The 16769-nt window shown below is 54.4% G+C and overlaps 2 protein-coding genes across 2 annotated transcripts; one reads left to right on the top strand and one right to left on the bottom strand.

The window, feature by feature from the left end:
- The first annotated feature begins 4475 nt into the window (after positions 1–4475).
- On the top strand, positions 4476–9014 carry LOC136371903 (uncharacterized protein KIAA1958 homolog). The gene is given in 2 exon segments (XM_066336253.1): positions 4476–5897; positions 7431–9014. Coding segments are annotated over 2 exon segments (2094 nt in total). The 5' UTR covers positions 4476–4705; the 3' UTR covers positions 8333–9014.
- Positions 9015–10144: 1130 nt separating this feature from the next.
- On the bottom strand, positions 10145–16655 carry MISP (mitotic spindle positioning). The gene is given in 8 exon segments (XM_066336162.1): positions 10145–10771; positions 11035–11073; positions 11485–11696; positions 12120–14190; positions 14193–14236; positions 16323–16362; positions 16364–16591; positions 16593–16655. Coding segments are annotated over 8 exon segments (2769 nt in total). The 5' UTR covers positions 16641–16655; the 3' UTR covers positions 10145–10684.
- Between the last annotated feature and the right edge of the window lie 114 nt (positions 16656–16769).

Here is a 16769-nt window from a genome sequence, read left to right as displayed (position 1 = left end):
AGAGTTCCCGTTCCACGTCGTTCCCGGGTGATTCGCGAGCCCGGCGCGCTCAAACGCAGCACAGCCGGGAGGGCCAAAGGTGTTCGTACAGCGGGAGGTACCGGAGCCACCCGGCGCTTTGGTGACAAACCCCGAGAGCAGCGAGTGAAGCAGCGATGCTCCTGCACGGACCTTCTGGCCCCCAGCAGCTCGTGCCCGGGGTGAGGGGACAGATCACTGTCACACGAACAGCAGTGAGGGACATGGTCAGTCACCACAGCTGGGCTGTGCCAGTAATGCCTCTGTGCATTTCTGTCACAGCTTGCACATGGAATCGTGGGGCCAGTCTGGTCAGGTGTCCCCAGGGCACTGGCACAGCTGTGAGGTGCCCCCAGACTCCACCTTGACACTATGTCAGTGGTGCTGCAGCATTTCCTACCCAAGTCACTGATTTGGCCATTGCTGATTTCAGCTTTCCAACTTCCTCCTGGGAAATACAACACAAGTTCCTAATAATAGTTCATAGTTTCCAATTCATTTTTTCCTTCACTCAGGCTGGTTTGCTGGCTGATCCCTGTTTGGTGGCCCAGGCAGTGCTGTGCCAGCTGCCTGTGGCTTTTATTAGCACTTTTCAGAGGCCTTGATTTAGTGCTTACAGTTGCATCCCAGGCCAGTGGCTCTGGAACGTGGCCCCTCAGGAGCAGAGATAATTAGAACTCAGGGAAAAAGTGATGTCCGAGTCTTTAAACAAAAAAGGTCTTGTTTAAGGAATGTGGTGCTGGAGGCCAGTGTTTGCCAGCAGGGTCTGTCTCCTGGTGCCTGCAGTCAGATCTTGCCCTCTGCAGACACTCCGGGTGGGATTTTCTGGGAGCATCTCTCAAAATGGAGGCATGGTGCCCTGTAGCGAGTACAGGGTGTATCCTGGGAATTGTATTTCTGCAAGCAAGGCAGGAGGGGTTCGTGGAAGGATGTAGGGAAGCAGGAAGAGAGCTGAAGAGGTGCTCAGAAGTTTCTTGTGCAGACAAACAAAGCAGAGAACAGGGAAACCGATGTGCTAGGAAATTATGGACCCACCCCCTGGGCTCCTGCTAAGGAGGATGGGACAAGCTCCATGATTTCTGGCAGCCATGAGCTGCAGCTGCTCCACTCGTGTCCTGTCCTGCAGCCAGATGTGTTTGAGTGCAGCTTCTGCCCTTCCTGCCCTGACACAGCCCTGGCAGTGCCCCCCATGTGTGCTGTCTCAGGTCTCCTCACCTCCAGGGAGGATTTCCCAAGGGAGCAGGGAAGGGAGCAGGAGTCAAGTTTAAGCACTGCTGTTCTGTATCCTGTTGTTTTCCTACCAGGATTGTTGCAGTTTCCTGCACTGTCTTATCTGGAGCAAGGAAGCCAGTGCTCTCCAATTCTCTGGCTCCGTGCGTGTGCCAGGTTCTAATCTGCAAAACAGGCGTTGGAGCCCGTGAGAGGAACCAGCCAGGGCTGTCACAGGGCAATGGGACAAGGACAGAGGGAGCAAAGGGCTTTTAGTGCCTCGAAATTGGTGTCTTTATGTAGTGTTCCTGTTTGCACAAGGCTGTGTCTGCTTTACAGGGTCAGGCCTTCAGCACTGAGGGAGGGGGAGAGAGGAAGATCCCAGTGGTGACATTCTCAGGTGTCTGTGTCTGACCTTATAGGAGGATAAATCTCAGAAACTGCTGATTTTGCTTCCCCCCCTCCACCCAAAGGACTCAAAGGACACACATAAAGTCTTACAACCAAAAAAACATTTCCATGTTTCAGTCAGACCAAAGTTCAGTCTCCCCTGAAAGGCTGGAGACTCCTGTGAAATTACCTGGTCACTTTTTCTGGAGTACAGAGGTAAAATCAGCACCCACAGCACTGAGGCTTGGAAAGCTGTGCAGAGCAGGGCCTGAGAAAGCCAAACCTTGTAGATTAAAAAAAAAAAAACCAAAAAAACCAAAAAAACAACCCAACCAAAACCAACACTTTTTTTTTTTTTTTTTTTCCCATGAGTGAGCCTGAGTTCACCTAACTGTAGGTTTTACCAGTAGACTGAATTCTCTGTGGGTTAAAAAAAAAATTAAAATCCTTTACTGTACAGCTCTGGAATGTCCTGTTTTCCTGCAGAAAGGTGTGGGTCCTGTACACAGTGTCCATTATCAGATGGGAGCCTCTCCTGGAAAGAGGATTAACCCACAACATCACTTTCAGCTACACAGACACTGAATCAGGCACAAGGCTCTGAAACAAACCTCAGCCCCAAACTCTAAGCCCAGACCCTTTCCCACTGGGATCCCAGAGTTGCTGGGAGCAGGTAAGAACTGTGGCAACGATCAAGATGGGTTTTTATTATTCAAAGGGAGGACACATATGCCAGTTCAGCCTTTGGGGGAAGGACAGTGGTCATTTTTCTTACTCAACTGTGACTGTGAATCCAGACTGATTCCACTTGTTATTCCTTTGAGGGAATCTCAGCTGCTGGAAGTCTGAGGGCCACAGCAGCCTTAGGGGTCTGTAGCTGAACCACCAGAGCCTGTGCTGGGAACTAAATAGCCAAGGCTTTTCTTTCCAAGAGATCAGGAAGAGGAAGACATGTGCCTGGAGATAAGGAAAGATAAAAGCATTCCATTTGCAGAGGTCTGTGATAGGGATCAAGATGTTCATCTGCCAAGTCAGTAATTTTGTGGCCATATGACCATGCGGAGCTTCCGTTCCTGTTACCTTTTCCCACACTGAGTGAAGGCACCAGATTGTTGGCATGGAAGTTCCTTTAGAGTCTGTCTGAGTGGCTCAGCCCTTTTAGGGAATTGCACAGGCTGAACTCGAAGATAAAACTTGCTTTTACTTCAGGAGGGAAAATGGTTCTTCCTCAAGTTTATGTTCAGCTTGTAGTGGGAGCAGGCTGTGAGCTCCCTGGCCTGGGGAGGTGGGAACAGGTCAAACACCCCTGGGGAGAAGCTTGGGCAGAGCCTGTTTTCTCAGGGGTCAGGGCAGCTGAAATGACCACTGGAGGTGACTCCCTGCCCTCTTTGCTGGGATTCATCAGGAGTGAGCTCACAGGAACAGTAGATCCCATACAAGGCCTTGATTAGCATCAGGAGCTCAGATTGCATTTGCTGCTTCCAAAAAGGCTTTTATTGTCTGATTTTTTGTTAAAGCAGCAGCAGATTTCAGTAAAAAATTCTCAGTAAATCCCGCCTTTGTACATTCCACATGCTGGCACGCGCAACAGCCAAGCATTTGGGCTAAAATTATCTGTGCTATCATTAGGAAGGAACATATGGATTGATGGAGCCTAAGTGCAGAAGGGGGCTGTGCTGCTGTGCTGCTCACCCCAAAAGGAGCAGTTCCTCTGCCCCCCAGTCAGCTGGCACCTGTGAGAGGTGTGACCTGTTCTCTTTGGACAGGAAGGCACTGGACACCCAGGGCATTGGGCACTGAGGGCACAGAGCATGGCACTGCCCCGGGACCAGCACTCCTGTGGCACAGCCATCCCTGCCCCTGTGCTGCTGGCTTCACCCTCAGTCTGACTACCAGATTCCTGAGATAAATCTCTGTGGCCAGCGCTGTGTTCATGGATTACAGAGCAGCCCTAGAGCTGTCAGCTGGAGTGGGCTTCTCCTGTGTTCCCCAGCTCCCTGGGAGAGCAGGAGCTCTGGGGCTGGAGCTTCTCTGCCTGCTCAGGGCATGCTCATGCTCTCAGCAGCACGTGCTCACAGACCAGCAGCCAGGGCCTGTTCTCCCTGAGAGCTGTGTTCTGTGTAGGGCAGAACTGCTCAAAAGAACTGCTCAAAGAACCACTTTAGACAAGGTTCCCATTTTCAGCTTTGCCTCTTTTACCACCACTGATTGCAAAGCTTTTAATTAATCATGGACTGAGATGTGAGTGTGCGGTGTCAGCGATGGGCTCCTGGGCTGCCATGGTGCTGAGGGCATGTTACGTGTTCCCTGTGACACAGAAACAGGGTTGATTTCCAGGCTGTTGCATGGAGCCTTCTGAACAGATGGGAGAATTTCAGATTTAGTCTCTAATATAAATACAAGTTGCATGTGCAAGTCCTTCAGTTGGGAAACTGCCTCTTGTTACTGTTTGCAAAGTCAGAGAATGTCAGGCTGAACCAGCCTCACTGTTCCTGTTTCTCTCTCTGCAGTTCAGCACTTGGAGACACAAAGCTTGCCAACTCCAGAGCGCTGAAGGAATGGCTTGCAGAGTTCAGTTTGTAAAATTCTATTTTCAGTGTTTATATTTAGTTTCCGTTTCGTTGGTGTTGCAGAGGCTGATCCTGCAAATATTTACCCCAGTCAGGTTTTGTGTGTAGAGTTCCTTGAAGTGCAGTGGGAGTTCAGCCCAGGGAAGTCAGAGGCCTGCAGTGGGCACAGCATGGAGAAAATCAGCTGCATCTTCTGGTCAGGGTTTTATATATCTACATACACACATATCCATGTATATAGCACACACATGTGATGATCATTTCAGGTTCTGAGTGAGAAAGGCTATTCAAAGAGTCACTGATCCCCACCTGAGAGAAGGCTCAGCGAGACAGAAAACAGCAGCATGGTGAGTGTTCTGTTATGGCATAAATGATAGCACAGACAAGAAAGGACGAACAAACTGATTTTTAAAAGAAGTCCTGAAATGAAACTGTAGCCCATCTACAATTACTGCACTGTTGGGGAGGGATGGAAACAGCCCCCAGGACTGCTCTTGTCTGCACATCCTCCCTTACTCATGTTCTCTCCAACACCTTTACAGAGCGAGAGTGGCAGAGACAGAGGGTGCAGCGGTGCCAGTTCCCTTCTAGTGGATCTCTCCAAACTTGTGGACTGGGCACATGCTCACGGGACCATATGCAACCAGATCCCAACCCTGGAATTTATTCAGGACATGGATTTCCTGAGCAACAACAATGCTGGGGTGTGGATGTGTGAATCAGGACATGCCTATTACTGGCCTTGTGGGAAATTAAACGACAGAGGTGAAGAAGATACTAAGGCTGTAGGAAAGATCAAGAGGGTCCTGTCTTCTGAGTCCTTGGCAAGGGAATCCAGCCTTGAGGAAAAGAAGCTCAAGCTGACCCCATCATCTTTTGAGATGGGTAAAGCAGATTCTGAGACCACAGGGTCATCTGGCAGATCCCAAGAGTTCACTGAGCAGAAGGCTGACAGTGCCTACACAGGGAATAACACGCCCAAGGGGAATGAAAATACCTGGAAACCCATAACATCATTCTCTGCAACAGAGCAGCACTTCTCAATGTCTGGTGGTAGAGTCCAAACTGATGAACAGGATGTGAGGTCCGAAAGTGACAACGACTTACAGATCATCTCTGATGAAGAGCACTGTGAGGTAGATGAAGACAACCAAGGAGACAGAATCAACCAGGTTAATGTGTCAGAGCCATCTGCTGAGGAGTTGCAGATGCCCCACTGCCAGAATACGGCATTGCACCAGCCAACAGCCTCCCAAAGAGCTGCCTGTGCCCCCACAGCAAGGCCACCCCTACCCTGTGCCTGTGTTCTGCAGGCTGGTGTCAGTGAGCCGGAGGACCCGAGCAGGAACATCCTGAGGCTGAGTCCTTTCACTGCTGCAGAGCCCATGGCTGAAACTTCCAGGGCAAGGAGCCTCCTGGGGTCAGCAGTACCAAAGGTATACTTAAGACCCCTTCCTGTTCCCAGAACTGAAGCCAAGGACCAGCTTGAATCACAACCCTCAGAGACATTCTTTGAACTCCAAGCCACTGCTGATGTTCAGCAATCTCTCCAGCTGAGCCCTCCAGAGTGTGACACAGTGGGAACAGGCTCCAGTGGGGATGGTGCTGAGAACATGGGTGAGGACAGCAACAGATCGGAATCTGAGCAGACACCTTTTTCTTCACCCTTACAGAGTCCAGAGAGCCCTCCACCTACAGCCTCAAATGAAGGTAAGAGAGCCTGGAGTTCTGTGCCTGCAGGGGTGTGGGGGTGTTCTATTAATCACTTTCCCAAAATATCCAAGGAGGGCGAGTTCACATCACTGCCAAGGTCTGTACTGCAGCATCTAAGTAAATCTCTTCGATTTGGGGCACTCCTGTTTCTGCTCAAGGGCACTACAACGCTTCCTGCCTAAAGGAATTGGTACTTCTGTAGGGAATGCCCTTCTCTTGGGTACCCAAAGGTGTTCTTGGCTGTGCCCCAGCCCCAACATCCAAGTCTGAATACTTTGGTTTTGCATTTTACCCAGTATTCCCACACTGTATGTTGGCCATATTTGAGAGGGTCCCTGTGGGAAACTGGAGCCAGAGTGGGGAACTCAGGTCTCAAGAGAAAGAAACAAGAGGAAGTAACACAGAGAAATTGTGGCCAAAGCTTTGGCTGCACCAAAGCCAGTGGCAAAACCCCCCAGTGCTGGCAGTGGCAGCAGAGTGTCAGTCCTGCATAGGAAATGCAGGACTCCACACATTGCTTTCAAGAATGAAGGTTTTCATATGTGCTGTCCTGCAACACAGGGGCCTGGGCATGTCCTTGCAAAGGGCAGAGGTTGCTGAGGCAGCATTTGGGGTCTGCCTGGGATCTGCTTAAAAGCACCAGTGCTGGTCTCAAAAAGGCTTAGGGGTTGTTGTTCTTTGTAGAGCCATAACAACACAAACTGCCACAGTTGGGGGTTGGGAATAGTATTTTACTATTTTCATAACTGACAAAATGTGTCATCTGAAGGGATTGGGAATTCTTCTGGGATTGTCTATGTAGTAGCTGTTTCTGCCAAGGTAACTGGCTCATGGCTCAGAGGAGGCCTCAGCGTTACTGATTCATGAGCTGTTCCTCTCTGCACCTGGAGCAGTCAGTACAAAACAGGCCCAAACCCCAAACCAGTGGGACAGCCATCAGTCTTTCAGGATGACAACTAAGCCTGTTAAAAAGAACCTGGTGCAAAAGGGGAATCTCTAGTTGGCTCATGAGCCCTTTTCCATCACCCTGGACGAGTCACAGGCAAGCAGATGGAGCTTTCCAGCGATCCAAAGAATTCATTTCTCATGCTACATCGAACTAGGTAGATGTGGTATTGCCATGGCAACTTGAGAGAGTGGCCTACTGGAATCCTGGCAATCCTTAAACCAAAATCATAGTACACTTTTTACTCACCTGTTTGTTCTCCCTCACTATCCATCCCAACCTTTGGTCCATGCTGTTATTTCACAATGAGAGGGAAATTTCCGTGTTTGGCAGTAAGCAGGGCCAGCTGCCAAGGAAGAGGGAGCAGGAAGGAGCCCGACTTTCCCTGGAGAGCTGGGCACTGTTGGGTTGTGCTGGCTTGTGGAGAACACAAATGTGACTCACAGTTCTGGGGGAAGGGATTTGGGAGAGTCCTGTCCTTTCTGAATGGCTTCCAGAAGGCAGGTAGACATTTTCCTGTATCTCCTTGTTTTACTGATCTTTGTGGATTCTTGCTGTCCAAAAAGCTGTGTCTTGTCTTTTAGATGTGCTGAAGAAAAAGGAGGAAAGGATAAGGTGTGTTACAGGAGGGATAAAAGTGTTCAAAGAGTGGCTGAAGTTGCACCACCCCTCCGAGACGCGCAAGATCCACACACTGTCTCCTGCAGACCTCGATCAGTACCTGGTCTTGTTCTTCATCTCTACCAAGAGACAGGATGGCGTAGATTTTTCTGCCAATTCCTTAAGATCCTTCCAGCACAACATCAACCGGTACCTCAAGGGCCACAACTACCAGTACAACATATTGAGAGGGCCAGAGTTCAGGGCCTCTCAGGAAGCCTATAAAGTAAAGCATTGGTACCTGTTCCAAAAGAAGGATGAAAAGGAGGAGAAAGATTGGAGTCTTGTGGAGAACCTGACAGATGAAGATGTGGAAAACCTTCTTAAGAAGGGAATTTTAAGCAATACACACCCTCAGGGCTTGCTGCACCTCATGCTCACCAACCTCATTAGAGGGTTTGGGGTACACACCCACCACCAGGCCCACCAGCTGTACTGGGGACAGGTGGTGCTAAGGAAGACCAAAGGACAGGTGGAGTACTTGGAGTGGAAGGATGATGTGAGCCCTGGGGAAAATGAAGAGCTAAGTCCACGTCTCTTTGCGAAGCCAGAGGATCCAGATAACTGCCCAGTTGCCAGTTACAAGAAGTATGCCAGGAAGAGGCCACCAGACATGCTGAATGACAACCACCCTCTTTACCTGTCTCCCAAGTCACTGTGCTCCGTCTGGGACAAAGTGTGGTACAGCAGGAAAGCACTGCCAAAAGCCAAAATTTATAAAATCATGGACGTTATTACCCAGGATATCAGAGGAGCCAAAAGGAACAACAGGAAATAGAGCTGTCGCTTTGGCTTTGCACCTTCAACCACTCCAAGGCTGCTCTGAAACAGAATTCTGTCACGGTATTTGGTGTAGATTGAGAACAAACATCCTTCTGCTGGGCTTCACCTTGGCACTGAAGGTACCTACAGATCTGCAGCACCTTGGCTTTCAGGGAAGTTCCTTTGTTGTTGTTTCTGTTACTGGAATTGATAATTCAGTGAGTTAATGAGGATCTTCAGTTTCACATTTGCTAAACAAGTTAATGTTCCACCACATGGTCAGAGCTGTTAGAAACAACCAGTGCTGATACAGAGAGGGCTTGGGGGTCACAGGGCCTGGCCAGGAGTGTCAGCTGCACCCACATTCTGCACATTTTGAGGGTGACACAGCTCAGCCTGGGACACACACCTGCAGGGAAGGATGAGCAACATGAGGAGAGCAATGATGCTGCCAATCCCAACCTTGCAGGAGAGCTTCTGAAAAGGTTCAGGTAATTTCCCTTAGGGAAAGATTCATAGACTGACGAAGTTGTGGCTGTTCTAAGAAGTTATTTTAAAAGTCTGACAAGGTTGAAAGGTTTAATGTGTAAGTGGTTTCCCTGGAATGCAAAACACAACCCCACAAAGGCACTGGGAGGTGTGTTCAGCTCTGCTCAGCTGCCCCAGCACTGTTTAGTGCCTGTTACAGCTCAGTCAGGTTTTTGGTTGCACTGTTAATAGAGCCAAATAAAAGAGCCTTTAATTCAGTTCTGTCTGTGTCTGAACAGCAAATGATGCTTTCCTGGAACACTGGTGTGTTCCCTGTTGTTCTCAGTCTCCCCTGCTCCCAGCCCAGTGGCACAGAGCTTTGGGCCTTTTGAAGCCCTATGAGCCATCCCCATGGAGTCAAACAAAGCCTTGGGGGGTCAAGCTCTTTGCCAGAATTGGTCCCATTCAACCAGCTGAACATCAAGAAGTAACTTAAGGACGTTTGAAGAGACATAAAACCAGACAAACTCCTCAAGTGCTGGAGGGCGTCTGCCGGCTCTTTGGAGCACCGGTGGCATCACCATGACACCACAACTGAGCGTCTGTTGTGTCCAACACACAGCAGACGTTGTGGGTCCCGCCGGTCCCACGTCCTGGTCTGGGTGACGCAGCCGCGGTCACAATTCTGGTCCCCGCGTCCCTGAGCCCCCAGACCACCCCGAGTCGGGCTCTTTCCTCCCCATCGCTGGTCGGTTCAGCCCACGCCCAAGGCTGGGCAACGAGCGGCTGCTGACGGGAAGAACAGGTTGCACCATCCGCCCTCTCTGACCTGTGACAGCCCCTGGGCACCTCCCGGCTCCCTGGAGCTCCACCGGGGAAACGCCCGGTCAGCGCCCGCCGGGTCCGCACCGGGACCCCCGTCAGCGCTGGCGGGGCAGGGTCCGGGTTTCAGAGGGGTCCGTACCGGGAGCCGGGTCAGCTCTTGCGGAGGGGTCGGTACCGGTATCCCGGCAGATCCGTACCAGGAGCCGGGTCAGCTCTTGCGGAGGGGTCGGTACCGGGGTCCCGGCGGGTCCGGGAGCCCCCTAGCGGGGGCGGGCGGACGGGCAGGGACCGCAGCGCGGTCGGGATCGAACGGGACTTTAAAACCCACCCGGTGCCGTCCCTCGGTGATACCCTCCAGTGCCGACCTTCCCCCGCGCAGGGACTCCTCCCGCCGGCCCCGGGTGCTCCCGGGCCCTCCCGGTGGGATCCCGGCGCTCCCCCAGCCCAGCAGCCTTTGGGACCCGTCAGCTTCAGCCCCCGCAAGGTTCCCCCCCAGCCCCACATCCCAACCGCGGGGGTTCCTCTGAAGCAGCAGAGCAAAACCAGTGGAGCAGTTGGACAGAACTGGCCTGGGAGACCGACAGAGTATAACAACTCTTTAATAAATTAGCAAAATAAACAGCATTTATATATATTTTTATATTCCATTGCTGCATCTCCATGGATCACAGGAGTTAAACCAATGTTGATTCCCAAGTCCCACGGCAACACTGATCCAGAGGCCTCAGTTCAGGTACCCCCAAGGCAATGCTCAGCCTCTCGGTACTTAAAAACCTAAAACCACTGAGAAATAAAACGGCTTTTTCGTAAGCCTGAGACAGCTCCCGAGGGGCACAGTGAATTACTGGGTGATTTCACCTGGCTGGCTCCAGGCAGAAGTGATTAAAAGATACTGATCCAATTTTTTCCCTCTTAAGAAAAAGAAGTGTTCCTCCACCCCACAGGGAGGAGGAGGAAGAAGCAGGTCTATTGCGTGGAAGGATTATCAGTTTAACAATAAACCAGATAGATTTTCAGGGCTCATGTCTCTGATTGTTGCAATGGCCAAGGGTGGAACTGATTGAGTATTTAGGTCATGCATCAGCTGATTGTGAACAGGGCCAGCCTCCAACTCAGTGGTCCCTCAGTCCTCATCCCGGACATACTGTCCGGCCTCCCAGCGCTGGGCCATGAGGCTCTTGTGGCGAAACACTCGGGTGCTTTCCACCACCTGCAGAGACCAGAACATGCAGCATCTTTACAAAAAAGAGACTTTCACAATGATCTGTTTTGCAGAACTGTCCCCGCTCCCCCTGCCAGCTCCCCAACCTGCTCTGCCCAACTCAGTGTCCATCCAAGTGATGCCTGTGGCCACAGGGGAGCCAGGGCAACCCTGTCCCACCCCTGTCCATCCCACAAGCCTCCAGGACTGAGGGGAGATGCAGAATGCAGGGGGTGTCAGGGCAGTGTGAGCAGAACCTCCCCCTTCTTTACCTCTGTGTTGACCTTGTCAACGGGTTCAATGCCGGCGTACTGTGGAAAGAGGAAAACACGATTAGATAATGGCAGTCTGGCAGAGGAATATCCAGAGGCGGCTGGATCTGGCTCTCAGCAGGGGCACGGGAGAGTCAAGGGAAAGTAGCATACGTAGCCAAACCATCCCTGGGGTAGAGGGAACAATCCAGGCAATCCCCCACAGGAGGAAGCTGCTGCTCCTCTCCAGTCCCACCCAGTGCTGGCAGCTCTGAACAGCAAGTGCTGTCTGTGGGGCTCACATGGCCCCTTGATGGTGCCACCAACACCAGGTCGTCCACTGAGCTGAGCAGCTGCATCTTAAGCTCCAGGTGGGAGTCAGGAACAGCCCCCTCCAGCCCCAGAGCCACCAGTCTTCCCCCAGGCTCAAGCCCCCCAACCACTTGGCACAAGCAGGATGGGCATGTTCACCTTTCCATCCTCCTTCACTCTCCTCCTCCGCTCCTCAAAGGGGCTGGAACGTGATGAGTCAGGGGTGGGGGTCTCTGCGCTGCCCTGGGAGGAACTGGTCACTCTCAGCGGGGTGAAGGATGAGATCAGCCCCAGGATCCCCGTCTGGTGTGAGGCAGGAGAGGAGGCAGGAGACCCAGACACTGAGTAGTTGCCACTGGCACCTGAGGCAGCTTTGAGAGAAAGACCATCAGGGGGTGAGAGACCTCTGTTCCACTCCCGGGGGGTGGAAACCCACAGGACTGTCAAGCCCCTGCCCCAAACCTGCCTCCATAGCAGGTCTAGCAGGTTTGGTCATAGCTGTGACCCCATGCCTGGGCCCCAGCCAGGGACTGCAGGAACAAGGGGTAAAATGCTTTAGCTGGGCCCTCCCGAGCCCCTCCAGCCCTGTTTGCTGCTGTAATGTGTAACAAACCCATCCATACCTGAGCAGCTCTGGAATCCTGCTGAGCCTATCCCTTCCTCAGCAGCAATTCTGCTGACGCCAGTGTGCTGGTATCAAGTTCTTGCAGGACAATTTGCTACCAGCACACAGGAGTCCTTACAGGCATCCCACCAAATAACTCCTCTGCCACCCTGTCCCTCTGCTCCCTTACCAGAGCTGTGCCGAGAGCGGGAGCCCTCCTGGGGAACACCATCACTGTAGGTGCCCATCAGCCGCCGCCGCTGCTCCTGGAGCTCCTCTTCCCTCTGCAAGTCACTCCGGATCTCCTCCTCGATCAGAGCCGATGTCTGGGGCTTCCACGTCCGCAGCCGGTACTGCTCCTCCCGGCCATCCTCCCTCCGCGGCGGGCTCTGTGTCCCCATGTCCTCCACGAAGGACACCTTGGGCTTCCAGAAGGAGAGGGACAAGTACTCTCTGGGCACGACAGCAGTGCTGGTGGGGCTCGGGGTGGAGCCGGGAAGCTTTCCTCCCCGGGAATCCTCGCTCCCCCATTTGCTGGCGCTGGCGGAAGCGTGCTGGGACACCAAGGGCTGCTCCCGGCTCCTCTCGCTGGCAGCAAAGCGCGGCTGGGACAGCTGGAAGTGGGCGATGCTCGCTGTGTAGCTGGGAATGCTTCTTCCAGCCCTGGTGTCTTCCACAGGACTGGGGCTCGAGGGCTGCTCCACCACAAACTCTTTAACCCAGCTCTTCCTCTCTTCTGCCCGCTTCAGGGGAATGGGCTTCTGTGGGGGGGCTTCCTCCTGCTCGAACACCCTCCTGCGCTCCTCCAGCTCCTGTTGTGTCCCCCTGTCATACGCCCCCAGGAGCCTCCCCTGCCTCTTCAGATCTTCCTCACGCTTTGTTTCCTGTTCAATCTCCCTCTGGACGTAAAGGGAAGCGCGGCCTCTGTCTTCCCCTTTCCTGCCTGGGCCGGGAGATGTGTGAATGTTGAGGAGAGGCTTGGTCTGGATCTCCACCAGCTCGCTGCTGGAGGTCAGCCGCTGGATCCCCCTTTCCTTCCGGAGATTGTCCTCCCTTTCCGCCGCCATGCGGATCTCCCGCTCGATGGGTGTCTCGTTGCTGACCCTCGTCTCCTTGCCCAGCCCATTGCTGCCAGCCCTTAGATCCACATTGAGGGTCTCATTAGATGTGCTTCCATCACTGGCGTAGCCTGCAGCGGCTTCATTATACATCTCACCCAAGCCAGAGTCCAGGTCTTCTCTGGACCATGTTTTGGTCAGGATGAACGTCTTCCCAATGGGATATGACCTTTCCGTGTCAGCCTTTCTGGGAGCATAAACCTCCTCTTTCTCTGGTGTCTTATGCAGGGACACACCATAAGCCTGGTAAATGCTCCTGTCTGTTTTGCTCTGGCTTGATGCACCAGCACTGCCATAGCCTCTCGTAGACTTCGTGGACATCTCAGGGCTGTACCACTCTTCCCTGGAAACTTTTGTCACTGACTCTGGCCTTGGGGACATGGTCTGCTGCCCTGGACTGAAAAATGAGCCTGGGTTTGTCTTCTCCAGCATCAGGAACTGCTGCCGAGCCGCAGAGAAGTTGATCTGCTCCGTGTCAATATTCTCAGGGTCAACGGGCGTTGCAGCCCTGCCTGGGGAAGGTTTGTCAAAGCAGATGGCAAAGTTGGTGGGGACACTGCCTGTGTGCCTGCCTTCACCTTGGCTGCCCACGCCACTGCTGATGGAGCTCAGCTCATCCACAGAGCTCCACCTCTCCGCAATGGTGGAGCTCTTCCTCATCACCTGGCTGCGGATGACCTCTTTCCTCTCATCTTCGAGCTCCCTAGCTTTCTCAGGTGAGATGTTGGGTGGAGGGACCCTGTACAGGTCTTGCTCCTCGTCATCGTAGAGCTTCGAGGGTTTCCTCTCGCCCTTGTAAGCCCGGACATCGTACAGGCTTCCTGATCTCACCACCTCTAACTTGGACTCCCTGTCTGGGGACGGGGTCCAGACATCTCTTCCACCCTCCAGGAAATACGAGGGTGACTGGGACCTCCTCTTCCAGCTGTAGCCATTTTCTACCCTCTGGGTGCTGTGCTGAGCGGAGCCGAACACATCATCATCACTGTTGGCCCTCAGGTCTGTCAGTGAATCCTGCCTGGGAGAGGCCTGTGGGAACTGGAACACAAGGTGCCTGGTGACTCTGTCCATCTCCTGGGAAGAGTCACCCCTATGACAACCTTGTCCCAGACAGGGGCCACAGCTCAGCTTCGAGGTCACCCTCAAAGTCCCAGTTCTGCAGAGGCCAAGGGTCTTGACCTGGCTGGCCCTGCAAGCAGGAGGGGAGAGTAGCCATTAAGAACAGCAGAAGGAGCAGAGATTGAGATGCAGCCCCTCTCCCAGCCTGGTACCAGTGTCCTTGGCATGGCACAGAAACTGTCACACCAGCCTGCCCCGTGTGGGGCAGGAGCAGCAAGAGCACAAAGTACCATTCCCAAGAGCATCTGCCACAAAGCCCAGAAGCCCACCCCACCTCTGTCCCCCAACCTGGCCACGTTTTGAGGGAGCACAGCCAAACCTGCCACAAGCAGTCAGTGCTGCCTGCACTGCCAAAGGCAGCGAGACCTCAGACAAGCTCCTGACACCACATCCAGTTGGGCACTGCTCAGGATATGGATGGCCTCGGGCCCTCCACATGCACAGGGCAGGGGAGGGACCTCCAGTTCAGGGCAGCACTGGCAGGGAGAGGCGGTGCCAGCACCTGGGCCACCCCTGCCTGGAATATCCTCTTGTGCCTTTTACAGAAAGGAGCCTCCAAACAGCCCAGCTCTAGAAACAGCGGTGTCATAAAAATGGGTTTCATGGCTCATAAAACGAGGGGGACTTTAACCCTGGCACACAGGGCAGGAGTGAGTAGCCCCAAGCTCGGGGTCAATCCTCCAGTGCTGGCTGGGCCAGAGCCAGCTGGAGCAGCAGGTGCCAGACAGGGAGGGGCAGCACAGGTGGGTCCTCCATGAGACAGTGGCTGCCACCCCATCACAGATGCCATCCCTGCCTCCAGAACTGGAGACACCAAGTTCTGACACATGTCACCTGCAGACAAGTTGGGTGTGCCTGGAGCCAGCACCACATCCTGTGCCACTATTTGCCGAGGCTTAGCCATGGCTTTGCCGTCATCTGTCACTGCTCCTAGCTGGACTCCTGTGAGCCCCAGCAGGTCAGGGAGTGTCACCGCTGGGCACTGCTCCCGGGCACTCACGGCCTCCTGGGAGTAAACTGGAGCAAGGCCACGGTGATAACAAGGACAAGCCAGAGCCTGGGGGCTGCGGCACTGGCGAGCATAGCTCAGGATGAGGCTTGCCCAGGGGAAGGCAGGTGCCCGGTCTTCTCTGCATCCGGAGCATCTTGGCTCACCTCCAGGGTGAGAGCGCTCTGTGCGTGCCCCGTTCCTGCAGCGATTCCGCTGACCGAGCTTCCCCTGCTCACCTCCAGCCCCCCAGGATGCACCATCCTCCCACAAAGCAAGCAGGGCTGGGCCCCAGCCAGGAGCTTTTTAAACCTTTCCTGAGGCAGGAGCACGTGGGTGTCATTAGCTGGGACATCCTGGCCAGCCCCAGGCGATTCCTCTCCGCTGGAAGTGCTGCCCAGCCCTGTGCCCAGCCCTGGTGGCTCAGCCTCTCTGCCTGAAGCTGTACCCGGCTGAATTTACCTGTTAATTCCTCTGCTGTGATTCAGTCTTGCTCTTTTATTGCCCCTAATGGCCTGGATAATGAAAACCATCTGCCCACGCCTCTTACCATATTTGTGGGGGCCGAAGTCCCGGCTCGAAGGGGACCCCCTCACCCGGGAGCGCTGGCGGCCGGCACAGGAGGGGAGCGGGGACAGAGAAACCAGCTGGGCTGTTATCGGAGCTCCCGGGCGGCTCCACGCAAGCGGAACGGCCCCTCCCAGAGCTGCACCCAAAACATTCTACCTCCCTCAGCTCCGTCTGCTGCTGTGGGACTGCAGGGGCTCGGGGGTCCCGGCCTGTGACCCAGCCAAGCACCGTGGCAGCTGCTGGGCTGAGCAGGTGACATTGCCACCAGTCTGGCCTGGGACCCCCACCATAAGGAGACATGTGGGGCACTTTCGGGGTCCCCTCCCATCTTGAGGGCTCTGTAGAGGGCTACAGAGCTGCAGTGCGCCCACCCTGTGCCCACCCTGAGCCGAGGGCTGTCCCCGCACCGCCTGATGCTCATCAACATCCCAGCACGTGTCCAGTGTCCCTCTGCTGCCCACCCCAGACAGCGCCAGCCCTCAGTGCACACCCTCACTGCCACCATCCCTGCGTGGCCACCGGTCCCTCCAAGGCCGGGGGGACACAGCGTCCCCCCAGCGCCTGGTGCTGCTCTTGTCCCCGACCACGCAGCACTTACTGTCCAGGGAGCTGTCGGGGCAGGGGTCCCCATGCTCCGGGGAGGTCACACGGGACACCCAGGCGAGCTGTGTCTGCCGGGGCGGGGCCAGGGTGGCAGCGGTGGGGTGTGGGGGGTGCGGGAGGGTGGCTGCAAGGCCCTGATAAGCTCAGCACCAGGGAGCTGTGGGAAATTCCAAGAAGCACGTTGGGCTCAGTGCCCTGTCCCCAAATTCCTGTGCTGTCGTCACCCTTCTGCAGCTGGTCCCATGCCCGGGGGGGCTGCCCTTGGCCCCAGCCCGTGGGATTCAGCGATGCCCCAGTGTGCCAACACACCCATGTGCCGATGCACCAACGTGCCCGTGCCTCAAGCGGCGTGGTCATGCAGCCACAGACCTTGCCTCAGGCACTTTCTGCCCCTCCATTCAGGGCGCTGAGGAGCCCTGAAGCTTCAGCGAGAAGCTGGATT

This window comes from Sylvia atricapilla, chromosome 26 (assembly GCF_009819655.1).
Source record: "Sylvia atricapilla isolate bSylAtr1 chromosome 26, bSylAtr1.pri, whole genome shotgun sequence".
NCBI classification, from domain to species: domain Eukaryota; kingdom Metazoa; phylum Chordata; class Aves; order Passeriformes; family Sylviidae; genus Sylvia; species Sylvia atricapilla.
Note: the sequence above shows the minus strand (reverse complement) of the source record. Positions and strands in the feature narration are given on the sequence as shown.